Source organism: Procambarus clarkii, chromosome 35 (genome assembly GCF_040958095.1).
Source record: "Procambarus clarkii isolate CNS0578487 chromosome 35, FALCON_Pclarkii_2.0, whole genome shotgun sequence".
Classification (NCBI taxonomy): Eukaryota; Metazoa; Arthropoda; class Malacostraca; order Decapoda; family Cambaridae; genus Procambarus; species Procambarus clarkii.
The window spans coordinates 36,659,973-36,674,972 of NC_091184.1; the positions used below are offsets into that span (position 1 = coordinate 36,659,973).

At 41.8% G+C, this 15,000-nt stretch overlaps 1 protein-coding gene across 1 annotated transcript in view; it reads right to left on the minus strand.

The window, feature by feature from the left end:
• LOC123768544 (vesicular glutamate transporter 1) overlaps positions 1-15,000 on the minus strand; it is a 221,503-nt gene that overhangs the window by 199,805 nt on the left and 6,698 nt on the right. Inside the window, exon 2 of the mRNA XM_069336351.1 lies at positions 13,082-13,632. Coding sequence (XP_069192452.1) covers positions 13,082-13,152 — 71 coding nt within the window. The 5' untranslated portion in view covers positions 13,153-13,632. The remainder of the gene's footprint in view (positions 1-13,081; positions 13,633-15,000) is intronic.

Sequence of the window (15,000 nt, forward strand, 5' to 3'; positions counted from 1 at the left end):
GAGGGGGTCTTCCCTGCTGCCACTTTTGTAGATTGGAACTATGTTAGCCTGTTTCCACACGTCTGCTACGATTCCTGTACACAGGGATGCCTGAAAGATCAGGTGAAGTGGAATGCTGAGCTCAGATGCACATTCTCTCAGAACCCATGGTGAAACGCCATCTGGGCCAGCTGCTTTGTTCCTCCCGAGCTCCTTTAGCATATTTTCCACTTCATCTCTAGACACCTCTATCCGCTCTATGTTGTTCTCTGGAATTCTTATTGTGTCTGGTTCTCTGAAGATTTCATTTTGTACAAACACACTTTGGAACTTTTCATTTAATGTTTCACACATTTCCTTTTCATTTTCCGTGAATCTGTTTCCCATTTCCAACCTCTGGATATTATCCTTTACCTGCAATTTGTTGTTTATGAATTTGTAGAATAGGCCCGGTTCTGTTTTACATTTATCTGCTATCCCTTTTTCAAAATTTCTTTCTGCCTCTCTCCTTACTGCTGTATAATTGTTTCTCGCATCTTTGTATCGCTGGTATGTTTGGGGGTTTGGCCTCTTCCTATACTGATTCCATTTTTGTGTCTTTTGGTCTCTTGCCCTCTCACAATTTCTGTCGAACCAATCCTGTTTTCTGGTCCTGCATCTCTGTTTTGGTATGAATGTTTGTGTGCCTTCCTCGTATAGTTTTAAAAATTTGGCATACATTTCATTTACTTCCCTGCCTAGCAACAATTCTGTCCAATTACACTCATTAAAAAAATTTCGAAGTTCCCCATAGTTGCCTCTCTTTAAATCGAGTTTATCAACTGTTTCAATGTCCCCATTTTCTTCTAGATGATATCTTAAAGCATATTTAATGTCTAACAGGACGTGATCACTCTTTCCCAAGGGAGGAAGGTACTGGATGTCAAAAATCTCTTCTTCTTTCCTGGTGAATACTAGATCCAGTACTGACGGTATATCTCCTTCCCTCATTCTTGTGGCTTGCTTTATGTGTTGATACAAGAATGTCTCCAGAATGAGGTTCACAAATCTGCATGTCCAAAAGTCCTCCGTTCTTGCTTCATAGGCCTCCCAGTCTATTGCTCTAAAGTTGAAGTCCCCCAGTATCAACAGTCGTGATTTATCTTTATCTGCTTGTACAATAATATCTCTCATGACCATTATGAGGCCCTCTCGTTTGTCATCCAGTTCTTCCTTTGTCCACGTGTTGCTTGCTGGTGGGCTGTAGGCATTTACAATTATCAGGTTATCATCCTGATTCCAGACCTGCAATGCCATTATGTCAATATCTCGAGGGTTTTCAAATATTAACTCTTTTACCTTCAGGTGTTTTTTCACCAGTACAGCCACTCCTCCTCCCTTCCTAGTTTTCCTGTCACGTCTCCAAACTGAGTAGCCTCTTGGGAATATGACTTCATTTATTATATTTCCTTCAAGTTTCGTTTCTGATAATGCAACAATATCTGGGACCCTAAGCTGGATTATATCTTGCAACTCCAAAGTTTTTGACCTCACTCCATCTATGTTGGTATATACAATTTTCAGGAACATGTTCCCTTTTCCTTTGCTCTTTACTCCCCCTTCCACTACTGATCTTGTTGCTTTGTTTTTATGTACCATTTCACAATCGAGAGAGTGTGTGTGTGTGTGTGTGTGTGTGTGTGTGTGTGTGTGTGTGTGTGTGTGTGTGTGTGTGTGTGTGTGTGTGTGTGTGTGTGTGTGTGTGTATGTGTGTGTGTGTGTGTGTTTAATTACCTAAGTGTAGTTACAGGATGAGACCTACGCTCGTGGTGTCCCGTCTTCCCAGTTCTCTTTGTCATTTGACACTTAGAAACTACTGACGGTTTTGGCCTCCACCACCACCACCTCTCTCATGTTGTTCCAAATGTCTACCACTCTACAAAAGAAAACTTTCTAATACCTTTTCGGCACCTTCATTTCCTTACCTTGAAACTTTAGTCTCTTTGCTTTTTAAGAGGAAAGTTTAAACAATTTAGTCTATTTTGTCGATTAGTGTTACTATTTTGTACATAGTGATCATGTCACCTCGGTTACTTCTATCTTCTAGCTTTGGTATATTTACTATCTATAGCCTCTCTTCTTAGCTCTTGTTATTAAGTTGCGGAACCCATGTAGTAGGATGGCCATGCAACTTTTCCAATTTATTGATGTGTTCCTTGAGATATGACACACTTGTGCTGGACGGTAGAGCGACGGTCTCGCTTCTTGCAGGTCCACGGTCAACCCCCGACCGTCCAAGTGGTTACGTACCATTCCTTCCCCCCGTCCCATCCCAAATCCTTATCCTGTTGTTGTTGTTAAAAATTCGCTACTTGGAACAAAGTTCCAAGTAGCACGGGCTATGGTGAGCCCGTAGATCCTTATCCTGATCCCTTCCCCGTGCTGTATAGTCGTAATGAAATGACGCTTTCCCCTTGATAACTCCCTCTTCCCTCCTCGAGGTATGGGCGCCTTGCAACCGCTGCATATTCCAATTTTGGTCTCACACAGGTGGCGAGTATTTCACCATTCACGTATTTAAAAGCCATTGCGAAGTTGGAAAGCGTAGCACATGTTCCCGCCATAATGTCGTTGACGTGGTGCTCTCTGGCGCCATAGTCACGTCGTGGCTCGTCACCTCACTCACACCATGTGGGTCCGGCACATTTTTATGTCACACTGAATTCCATTTGTCGGAATGGCAAATGAAATTCACTCCCCCGTCTCCCTCTCCATCCTCCTCGACCATTCCTTAACACTCTCCCTCCCCAACACTCTCCCTCCCCAACACTCTCCCTCCCCAACAATCTCCCTCCCCAACACTCTCCCTCCCCAACACTCTCCCTCCCCAACACTCTCCCTCCCCAACACTCCCCCCCTCCCTTGATAAGCCCCCCTGGGAGAGAGAGATAAGGGGCCCGGCGCCAGGCAAGGGGAGGCGAGCTTGTCATTTGTTTCACCTAAGAGGCTTGCCCTCATCCTTCACCAATTGTTCAAAACTACTCGATCGGCGCCACATTTTCCTCATCTCCCAAAAAATGTGTGTGTGTGTGTGTGTGTGTGTGTGTGTGTGTGTGTGTGTGTGTGTGTGTGTGTGTGTGTGTGTGTGTGTGTGTGTGTGGTGAGCACACTGACTCGGTTCTCTCCTCATACTTCTTGACTTCTGGGAGACGTTTAATAGCATGTCTCTGCATCCTTTCTCATTTGTTGATGTGCTTCATGATATATTGGCAGCACGCCACTCTTGCAGACCCACAGAGCACTCTTCTGAATGTGTTTACCTATACGTGCTTACCACGGTTTACATCTTAAAAAAAATTATATATATATAAAATATACCAATATATAATATATATGTATTATATATATTGGTGTATACAGGCAGCAGGGTTTCATTTAGACATGTTTCATTGAATATGACAACATATTCTGTGTTGATTATTTTGTTGTTAAGGGCTTGTGTCCCTCTGATTAGTGCTCTTGCAGCTTGCTTTAATTGGAAGAGTTCTCCAAATGTCATCTTTGTTCGAGATAAACTACAAAAAATAATTAACTGTAGGATGTATTACAGTAATTATAAATTTACACAACGTTTCGAACCAACATGGTTCATTCTCAAGTGACGGGACTGTACTGGGCGTATTGGATTTATACCATTAGGGAGGTTAGGTACATAATACCAATAGGTGAGGAGTAGGGCATAATAAGACGGAAGAATAGAGAAAAAATGGGGGAGGAATGGAAGCACGTAAATAGTGAGGAATAAACCGGAAAAAAAGGAGGAAGCATTTACAAAGATTAGTCAGGTGTAGTGGGGGGGGGTGAGCAGTGTTGTCTATGTGGTGTCTGAAGACGCCACTGTAGACGACTGCAGTCTGCAGACACTCACTAGAGGCACTCATGGCCACGACGCAGACACACTCACAGTCCTGCACACTCTCACTAGAGGCACTCATGGCCACGAAGCAGACACACTCACAGTCTGCAGACACTCACTAGAGGCACTCATGGCCACGACGCAGACACACTCACAGTCCTGCACACTCTCACTAGAGGCACTCATGGCCACGAAGCAGACACACTCACAGTCCAGCAGACACTCACTAAAGACACTCACATCTGCTTCAACAACAAACAAAATCACTAATATTCTCGAATATTAAATATTTTAATATTGCCGGCATAATAAAACTAATAAAAAAAACAAATATTATTAGCCTTACCGTTATTTTCAGATGACGTCATCAAGCAGCATTTTGAATAATTTTAGCGATACAGTCACGAGTTTTTGGCGGCTTTTATTTTTCGCAAAAAATCTCTCGGCGCTCGTCTGCATAAATACATTTTTCCCGCCACCAAAATTGCACTCCCTGAGAGGAGGAATGGCAACCTTGCATCACCGTGAAGACGGCAACAATGCTAGAACTATGCAAATTATCTCTGTACAAAAACAATTGTCTGGAATTGATGTGGAGCAGTATACGATTAGGTGATCTACAACCACCCGTGTCTCTGTTATGTCTAGAAGCGGTCAAGGGAGATTACAGTTGCATGTTTAATTCGTAATTCTTATTGGTTTAGAGAAGCAGCGCGGGACTGGTTGGTAAAGAGATAGGAGAAGGAAATGATTGGAATGTTGAATAGCGAACTCCAACAGCAATATGTGGATGGCTATCATGGAGCCAGCCATCATGGAGCCAGCCATCATGGAGCCAGCCATTATGGAGCCAGCCATCATGGAGCCAGCCATTATGGAGCCAGCCATCATGGAGCCAGCCATTATGGAGCCAGCCATCATGGAGCCAGCCATCATGGAGCCAGCCATCATGGAGCCAGCCATCATGGAGCCAGCCATCATGGAGCCAGCCATCATGGAGCCAGCCATCATGGTGCCAGCCATCATGGAGCCAGCCATCATGGAGCCAGCCATCATGGAGCCAGCCATCATGGAGCCAGCCATCATGGAGCCAGCCATCATGGAGCCAGCCATCATGGTGCCAGCCATCATGGAGCCAGCCATCATGGAGCCAGCCGTCATGGAGCCAGCCGTCATGGAGCCAGCCATCATGGAGCCAGCCATCATGGAGCCAGCCATCATGGAGCCAGCCATCATGGTCCCAGCCATCATGGTCCCAGCCATCATGGAGCCAGCCATCATGGTCCCAGCCATCATGGTCCCAGCCATCATGGAGCCAGCCATCATGGTCCCAGCCATCATGGAGCCAGCCATCATGGTCCCAGCCATCATGGAGCCAGCCATCATGGTCCCAGCCATCATGGTCCCAGCCATCATGGTCCCAGCCATCATGGTCCCAGCCATCATGGAGCCAGCCATCATGGAGCCAGCCATCATGGTCCCAGCCATCATGGTCCCAGCCATCATGGAGCCAGCCATCATGGAGCCAGCCATCATGGAGCCAGCCATCATGGAGCCAGCCATCATGGAGCCAGCCATCATGGTCCCAGCCATCATGGTCCCAGCCATCATGGAGCCAGCCATCATGGTCCCAGCCATCATGGAGCCAGCCATCATGGTCCCAGCCATCATGGTCCCAGCCATCATGGCCCCAGCCATCATGGAGCACATCACAGCACCACCGCTGAAGTGTGTATGTCAGTGGACAGGTAGGTAGGGAGGATCTCAACCTCACTTGCATATCGTTGCCTCTTTGCTACGGTAAATGTATATTTTACGCTCATTATAGCAATATATGAATGTGAGTAGCGTTCCCCCTTAATATGTCTATATTATGGCTACATCTGACTAAGTAAGCCTTCCCTCCCCCCCTCCCAGATTGCGGTTATCTGTGATAGCAGGTAGCGGTTCCTCACCTTATGGCTATCCGTGACTGTTGGTTTAATTTCCCCTCATTTAACTTTTTACCCTGTTCCCTTTCTGCCCCTCAGCTAATGGACGTGAACCATTTTCGAGGGGCAAAATCAACACGCATCTCCTCTGAATACCTACATATTTTCCCCTCCCCAACTGCACGAGGCTAGGGCAAGAGAGTGCTACGACCAGCCGCGCACAAGAGGCGGAAATTCCCGGGCGAGAGAAGTGAAATGATGCCATACGGACAGTGCGGAAAACCCGTATTTTGGGGCAGAGCCGTCAAATTGGTGTGTGTCTGTTGGGAATAGTCTTCAAAGCGGCTTGGAGGCGCTTCATCAGACCCAAATCCTGTGGCAAAGCGGACAGAGGGGATATGGAGAAGGCATAAGGGAGAGGAGAAGGGGGGAGAGGCAGGGAGGGAGAGGAGGAGGAGCAGTCGGGAGGCACAAAGAGAAGAGAAATGATAGTGTGACAGGAGAGGAAGATGTGACAGTGCAGGAGGAAGGTAGTCGTGACATGACACACCACTACCCACATCTTCACAACACGTAGAGTCAAAGCTCACTATCACTCTTATCAAGCCACCAGCTTATTGACCAACCTATTAACCCAGCGCCACCGCCCTAAACCACGACTGTTTCAATTATTTCTACAATAATTACATTATTTCTCCATACGTCATCGCCTCCATTAATTAGTTAATCTCTTAGTTTCCTGAATTGCGTGACATCTGTCCTGAATTACGTAATCACCGTCCCGATTTACGTCATAACCGTTGCAAATTACGTCATATCCTTTCCGAATTACGTCATCCCCGTCCCAAATTTAATCACCAAATTTAAAAACGGCCATTCCTTCCTAAATTACATTATGATAGCACTACATCTCGGGCTGGGTGATCGTCAATTACATTATAACCACTAAAAATTCCCTCATTACCTCCTATAACATTCTCTGTCACGGGCCACCAGTGTCTTTCCTTATTAATAATATATAAATATAATTATAAAACCCTGGTTGTGCTACCCGTTTCAAAACTGCCAGCAAAAACGGACCAATTATTATAGTAACGCGAAAGATTCTCATCAACACCATATATATTTGTTTATATGATTTGCCGTAACTAATGTATTTACCTCGTACATCAAAGTGTTATCACGTACCAAGTTCCCTCTTGGAAGAAATATATGGCAACGATTCCTTAAAAATATTTGTAAAGTATGCCTACGATACCCTGTAATTACTCAAATTATTCATCCCAATTTTTATAGTTAATACCATTGACTCACAAAGGATTACCAAGGTGTACGAATATATATTTCTATTCATTTCTGTGAAGCTCCAATGTATTAGACGAGTCGGATTCTTCAAGTCCAAGCCTTATACGCTTCGAGCCACCATAACACAAACAGCCTAGTTTAGATCTAATGGTGGAATTCAAAAGGCAAGTTTTCTCACGGTAAAAATCACATTACTAACATTTACGTACAATGTTAATGATAGTTAATGTAATAATTGAGACGTACATTACTAATATGAAAACTGTGGTAAAACGTTTCTATAGTTTAAATCTTCATATAACATTATTTTGCATTTACTTGTAATAATTGCTGTCATTCTTCTCAGACAGGAATTAAGTGAAATAATAATGTTGTTGTAGTTGTTATTAGCAGAGAAAAGTCGAAGGAAATGAAGAAAAATGAAAATGAAATGAAAAAATTTCTCCACACCTGTGGAGAAATGAAAAAGTGAAGAATAAAGTTACTCTAACCTCTCCCAACATGTAACACACTATAGCCTCTCACAAAAGAGGGCGCCAAACGCCTAAGGCCCAAGAACCGGTTACAGTGGTCTTGGACCACAAAACCTTCCTTCCTATGCGGTGTTATTACTCACATCCGGGATTATTGTTTCTCATACACACACACTCTAGTCTTTCTCCTCGGCTCACAATCCTTGGACTGAACAGACACAGTTGGGCACGTTTTTCTTTCATCTGATACCTTCTGTTCACTTAGCAGTTAAATAGTTAATCGAGTTAGGTAGTTTTGGAATGCATCCTGGAAAAGGTCGATAGCACGCCTAGAAAGGACCTCTATAGGCCTAGGTAAAGGCTTCATGTCCCGACAACGGGAATTATTATAAAATCATTCTATCTAACGCTTGTCTTATTTTCCTAACAATTTATTCTTAATGTTGGCCTACATTTCTAAATAGAAAGACTTAATATTGCCACGTTTGGCTAAAGAGTTTAATTTAAAACAATTATGTAAATTGCTGACATACTGTAACACAGTAATGTTTCCGACAAAACTAAATCCTCTCTGCAAGAATTATATTATTGCAAACAGTTTACCCAGTAAACTGGGTAAATAAAGTCCTATAGGTAAACTGGTTTACCTATAGGATGCAGGTTTGAACCTGCATCCTACGGCCTCAATATTATATAAATTCATCAATTTATATGGCCAATTCCTCAATATATACATATATATATATATATATATATATATATATATATATATATATATATATATATATATATATATATATATATATATATATGTCGTACCTAGTAGCCAGAACTCACTTCTCAGCCTACTATGCAAGGCCCGATTTGCCTAATAAGCCAAGTTTTCATGAATTAATTATTTTTCGACTACGTAACCTACCTAACCTAACCTAACCTAACTTTTTCGGCTACCTAACCCAACCTAACCTTTAGAAATAGGTTAGGTTAGGTTAGGTTAGGTAGGGTTGGTTAGGTTCGGTCATATATCTACGTTAATTTTAACTCCAATAAAATAAAATTGACCTCATACATAAGGAAATGGGTAGCTTTATCATTTCATAAGAAAAAAATTAGAGAAAATATATTAATTCAGGAAAACTTGGCTTAATAGGCAAATCGGGCCTTGCATAGTAAGCTGAGAAGTGCGTTCTGGCTACTAGGTACGACATATATATATATATATATATATATATATATATATATATATATATATATATATATATATATGAATATATATGACCATTCAGGTTTGTTCGCATATATATATATATATATATATATATATATATATATATATATATATATATATATATATATATATATGTTTGACTTGCAACAATGATCGAACCCGTCTGTGACATTCATCAATATTTCCCATTGTCGTGTTTTTCAAGCGATCCATAACCTTTTTAAGCACCTTTTTGTATTATTATTATTTTTGTATCAACTCATGTATATCTTGTAACCATCAAATACATAATAAAGCACAAAAAATCAAAAAAGGAAGGGGGTGATAGGAGAAAAGTACACAGAAACTGTATTGGAGGGGATCTAAACATTCCCTCTAATGCGTTATGCGTGGTTTCCTCAGAGGCTTTGGATCCCCCTTCTTCCAGCTAGAGGTGGTACTCCCTTCCATTATATATATTATATATACGGCCTCAATTCATATCTTATTGTCCAAGACACGATATATTATAACGCCACAAATTCCCTGCTAAATCACCGTTACATTCAAAATCCCAACTGCCACCTACTACAAATTAAACGTAAGCAATATAACAACAACCTATCACGAAATTATCAGACATAATTATTTCCGTAATTCCAGCCTACGACCCGTTAAACATACGACAAGGACAACAACAACGTTACAGCGAGTACAAAAGCTCTGAAAACCCGTTACAAATAAAAACAAAAAAAGCCTAACCTCCAACGGATTCTTGATCACATTTGTTGGCGTTTTAGCCCGTGATTGAATCCATCGACTCCGGTTCCTACCTTCCCTCTCAGTCCCTATTATATTTAAAATAAGTCTCAAAAGGCCTATCAGTCTCCGTGGTGCAGTGGTAAGACACTCGCCTGGCGTTCCGCGAGCGCTTTGTCATGGGGTTCGTATCCTGGCCGGGGAGGATTTACTGGGCGCAAATCCTTAACTGTAGCCTCTGTTTAACTCAACAGTAAAATGTGTACTTGGTTGTAACAAGGATTCTTCGCGGCGGGGATCGTATTCCAGGGACCTGCCCGAAACGCTACGCGTACTAGTGGCTGTACAAGAATGTAACACCTCTTGTATATAGTCTAAAAAAATGAGTCATGATATATTGAAAATGTACAGTAATATAATAAGAGGCAATAATATACGAGTATTTTAGAACATAACTCTTCCTCTGACATTGATGGTGACTTTAGAATACGTACACAAATAAGGACTGTTGTCAAAAAACTGCAAAAAAGCTAACCTAATCTTTCTTAGGCCTAATATAAGCATTCTTAGGCTTAATATATGTAATTTTAGGCATAATACAGTACATATATGTACTGTCTAAATAAAAAACTTTATTCATAAATGATTGCACATTTATAATTGGTTAAGTTTACACCAAAATTACACTACGTTAAATACATATACGTTTGTTTTACCGGATAAGCTTTGCATAATAGTGGCTTCATTAGTATGTGTAATTCCTGTCTCTACAATCTCTCTTATGTTCTTTGTACACACATTCTTCTGAATAAACATTGAATTTAATTGACCATAAGAGTCACAATAACACACCACGTAGATATTGTCATTATCAAAATCAAAATCTTTCATCGTAACAACTTATACAAATCATTACAATACTGGCTGGACTAAACAAGGTCAACCGCAGTCTAACTTAAACTTACATTTTAGGCATAAAGTGAGTGTCATTTAGCTTAAAATTTGAAAAGTGATATACTGTAAAGACTAATTTTGGCTTAGTATTAGAACGCTAAGACATATTGGCACAACTTATATAAACAAATTAAGATGATGAGACAATTAGAAGTAGAACTAATATAAACTAATCATACTATGACGTTATAGACATTTCAGTCATTCTCCTGAAATGAAAGTACTTATATTAACTATTTAATGGAAGGTACCAATATGTAGTGATGGACCACCAGAAAGTTAGCTTAAATTATTGAATTTTAACAAACCGGAAGTTTTTTTTAACCACAATCTAAATATAAGACCTAAACTAACCTCTCCTGGCAAACCTAGGCCTAATACACGCTACATCAGGCCTAATATAGTGCATATGTGCTATACTAGGCCTAGAAATATTTAAAATTGTTTTAAACTTTTTTTTTTCTGACTATAAAATTTAAAATACAAAAAGTGGTTTACTGGTGGTCCATGATAATACATAATGGTACTGTCCACAAGATAGTTACTATAAGTACTATCATTCCTGAGGGATGGGTCGCGATATTTACACACTCTGAGCATGCTACACCCAGCACATGCTTCACCCAGGACATGCTACACCCAGCACATGCTACACCCAGCACATGCTACACCCAGCACATGCTACACCCAGCACATGCTACACCCAGCACATGCTTCACCTACGGTTGCTAATTTAAACCAAGGCCGAGTTATGTTAGGTTTATCGTTAGTCTTGTTTCACTCTTGATGCTATTTACAAGTACCAACAGTTCAAAAGGAACTAATTTAGAGTACAACAATCCATATTTTGTATATTTCATTCGCAGATTCTATCATTATTTCATTCGCAGATTCTATCATTTTTGGACGTTTTAGCCCCCTATGTAAAATTTTAGGCCTGGCAGGTACGTATTAGGGCCTAGATCACTGGGCGATGTAAAAACTTGGGCTTAAGTTATCTGAGCTCGCTGGCCAACTTTTTTGTGTTAACACATTTAAGTATATGTATATTTATGCAGTTGCCCTAGACTATATGAAGGGCGTACATAGTGTATCAAGAGCGAGCTATGTTGTGCCAGAAAATCTTCATTATTTTGGATGATTGCTAATAAAGGGCTATGTGATCAGTAGTCGGGGTCCCTCCTTCAAGCCTACATCCCAGCTTGTAAGGCCCACCTCACAGTGCAAACTGACTCAGGTGTCAGGTGGGAATCTGTGTTACTGAATAACATAGGGCCAGCAGGCATGGGCGAGGAGTCACAATAACATGGCTGAAGTATGTTGACCAAACCACACACTAGAAAGTGAAGGGACGACGACGTTTCGGTCCGTCCTGGACCATTCTGAAGTCGATTGTGAGAATGGTCCACAATCGACTTGAGAATGGTCCAGGACGGACCGAAACGTCGTCGTCCCTTCAACTTTCTAGTGTGTGTTCTGGTCAACATGGGCGAGGACTGTAGTCTCGACGCGGGGTCCGCCATGGCTACACCAGTCAAATGTATAAACATAGAAATAAACCCGGAAACTTCCTGAAAATGATCTGTAATAAATATTTCTCTGAACAGGTCTAAATATCTTGATAATAAACCAAGGTAACACAAACTGATGAAATCTAAAAAAAACAAAAGCGTCGAGTCAACTATTTTCGTGCACATTAGGCTACCACCTTCCTGTGTAGTGTTAGTTAGATCCATTACGAAGAGTAATACTCAACAACTGCATCAACCATTTTCATAATAAGTAAAGATCAATATTATGGATGGAGTAAGAAGTCTTAACACGACTTCATAATTAGTAGTTGGTAAGTAACATCAGCAGGCCAATGTTACTGGCTGATTCACAGGTCTGAGGCTAACGCTAAAACATTTCCTGACTACACGCCGGGATTAATCTATCACTTGCGTAACAAAACCTGTACATTGTTTTGGTCATGACGGCTTAGTCTGTATTTGGTAAATAGTTTACGAGCTGGGAAACGTTACGAGGTCGTTCTCGACCCAAGGTTGTTATTGTTACAGACAATGTAGATACTGAACCAGCTATCCCGTTCATTGTAAGCTTTAAATCACAACAAAATGAAGTGGAAAAGGCTGTTATAAATGAAGTAGAAAAAGGCTGGCAAACAACTGGCCTACATTCTCCCTGACTCATATTTCTCTTTTTCATAGAGGAATATTAGTATTTTGCTTAATAAAAGCCTAAACCTTTTCATTCATTAATTCGATTCCTCAGCAAAATAATTAGGCTAGCTTGAGAACACTATTGCAATACATTAATTAAATTCATACACTCAACAATTTGCCCAAAGCAACACGTCCAATACAGTTATTTAGCTGAAAATGAGCATCAAAACCTGGGTAGAGTTACAGCAAATAATATATGAAGTAATGACTCAACTCATATGTAATGAAATGAAAATGACTTGTGTGTCCATCCTGGAATGTTGGTCTCACATGAGAGGGTTGGGATGTTTTCAGGTACGTCAGTGTGTCTTAATCTCCACAATATATACAATTTAATCATGGAGCCAACTTACCTGCTGGAGAATCGTTCCTTGACCTCCTTGGCTCTGTCTTTGAGGGCGATGAGTGCGTCCAGCCCCGGCATGTCTGGCGTCTGATGTTACACAATCACTATCTCAACACTCAACACTTGGCGGATGATGCCCTCTGCCACCGACACTCCGAGTGAACACTCACTGATGTTTGCCCGCCATTAATAACTCCTTTCTTTTCTTTATTTTTATTTCTGTGTTTAAGCACACCGTTACCCCGCGGCCTTCGCTACACCGACGACTTCCTGACACTGGGGTCACGCCAGCCCACAAACTCCAGTGCCCAGCTGTTCTCCAATGTCGGTAAATGTTAATACCTCCTCATGAACAGGTTTACGCAGCTGAACATTCCCTACGGGATGCCGGCGCCCTGGAACTCCAGGGGTAAGCTGGTGCGCTTTTCCCCAGCTACTGGGGGAGGAGGGGGAAAGTATTGGGGCTTGGAGGTAGCCCCAAGAGGGTGTTCTTCAGGGGCAGGTGGGGCTCAGGTGGAGGCCCATTGGGGAAGAGCTCACCAGATGGAGGGAGCTTACCTAAGGGAAGAAAGAAATTCATATTAGAATCAGGTTCTCATAGCTAGTCAAGCTGATATTGACATGTATCACGTCAGGCTACTTAGATGCATATACTGCAGCTCCAGCTAACTATTAACCAATTCCACGCTGCCTCCGAAGATGCTGACAGCTTCAGTGTTAATTATAAATCTGGCCTGACCGTCAGGCCATATTGTAAAATAATTTATTTAACATTTTCAGCCATACTCAATACTGAAACTTCTCCTGAAACTCTCATATTCAACCCCTCCGCTACAATAGTACATCGTAATTTAACGTATAAATCCCAATCCCCTAAGGACAAAAACTTATCCACTAAAATCATAACGACTCGCAAAATTAATGTGACATCCCGTTTTCTATTCGTCGATCCTCGGATAAGTTAGGTTCGGGCAATTCAGTTTATCGGTGACGTGATCGCTGTGACGGATGGGGGGGGGAGGGGGTTGAAGAGAAACCTTCCCCGGGGCTATATAATGGGGGGGAGGGGATAAACCCTTCTCTATATCTACATATATAGAGAAAGGTTTATCATAGGTGCCAGCATTATAGGGTACATACCAGTGTTTATCATGAACAAGTTAAACACGTTTAGCAGCCTACTATACCAGGCGGCACCTCTTACACTCGGGACAGTTCCTACACGCTATACCCATAGCCTAGTGAATACACAGACGCTAGGTGAGTACATAGACGCTAGGTGAGTATACAGACGCTAGGTGAGTACTCGGTGAGTACTAGGTGAGTACACAGACGCTAGGTGAGTACTCGGTGAGTACTAGGCGAGTACACAGACGCTAGGTGAGTACTAGGTGAGTACACAGACGCTAGGTGAGTACTAGACTCATTACCTGGGTGAGATAACTTGCTCTGGTAGTTTGGCGATGCATACACTCACGGGGTTAGTCTTGAGGTTATCATGAGGCGGTTCCAAGGATCAATGTTCACGCGGCCCGGTTTCTGACCGGGCTTCCTTGTCTGTAATAATGTCAACCAGGATGTTGGACGCCGCTGCTGTATGAATCACAGCCTGGTTGATCAATGAAGCTACACTACACAATTAACTCGCACTTCGCGGCAAAATGTAACTTCAATTCATTGTAACAAAACTTAAAATTGAATATACAAAACTTTAAAAATAATCTTTGTATATGAATACAATATACAATATACAACACTTCCTGCAGTCAGCCTCTTCTGAGCACAGACTCAGAGAGAGAGAGAGAGAGAGAGAGAGAGAGAGAGAGAGAGAGAGAGAGAGAGAGAGAGAGAGAGAGAGAGAGAGAGAGAGAGAGAGAGAGAGACAGATAGAGACAGATAGAGAGAGAGAGAGAGAGAGAGAGAGAG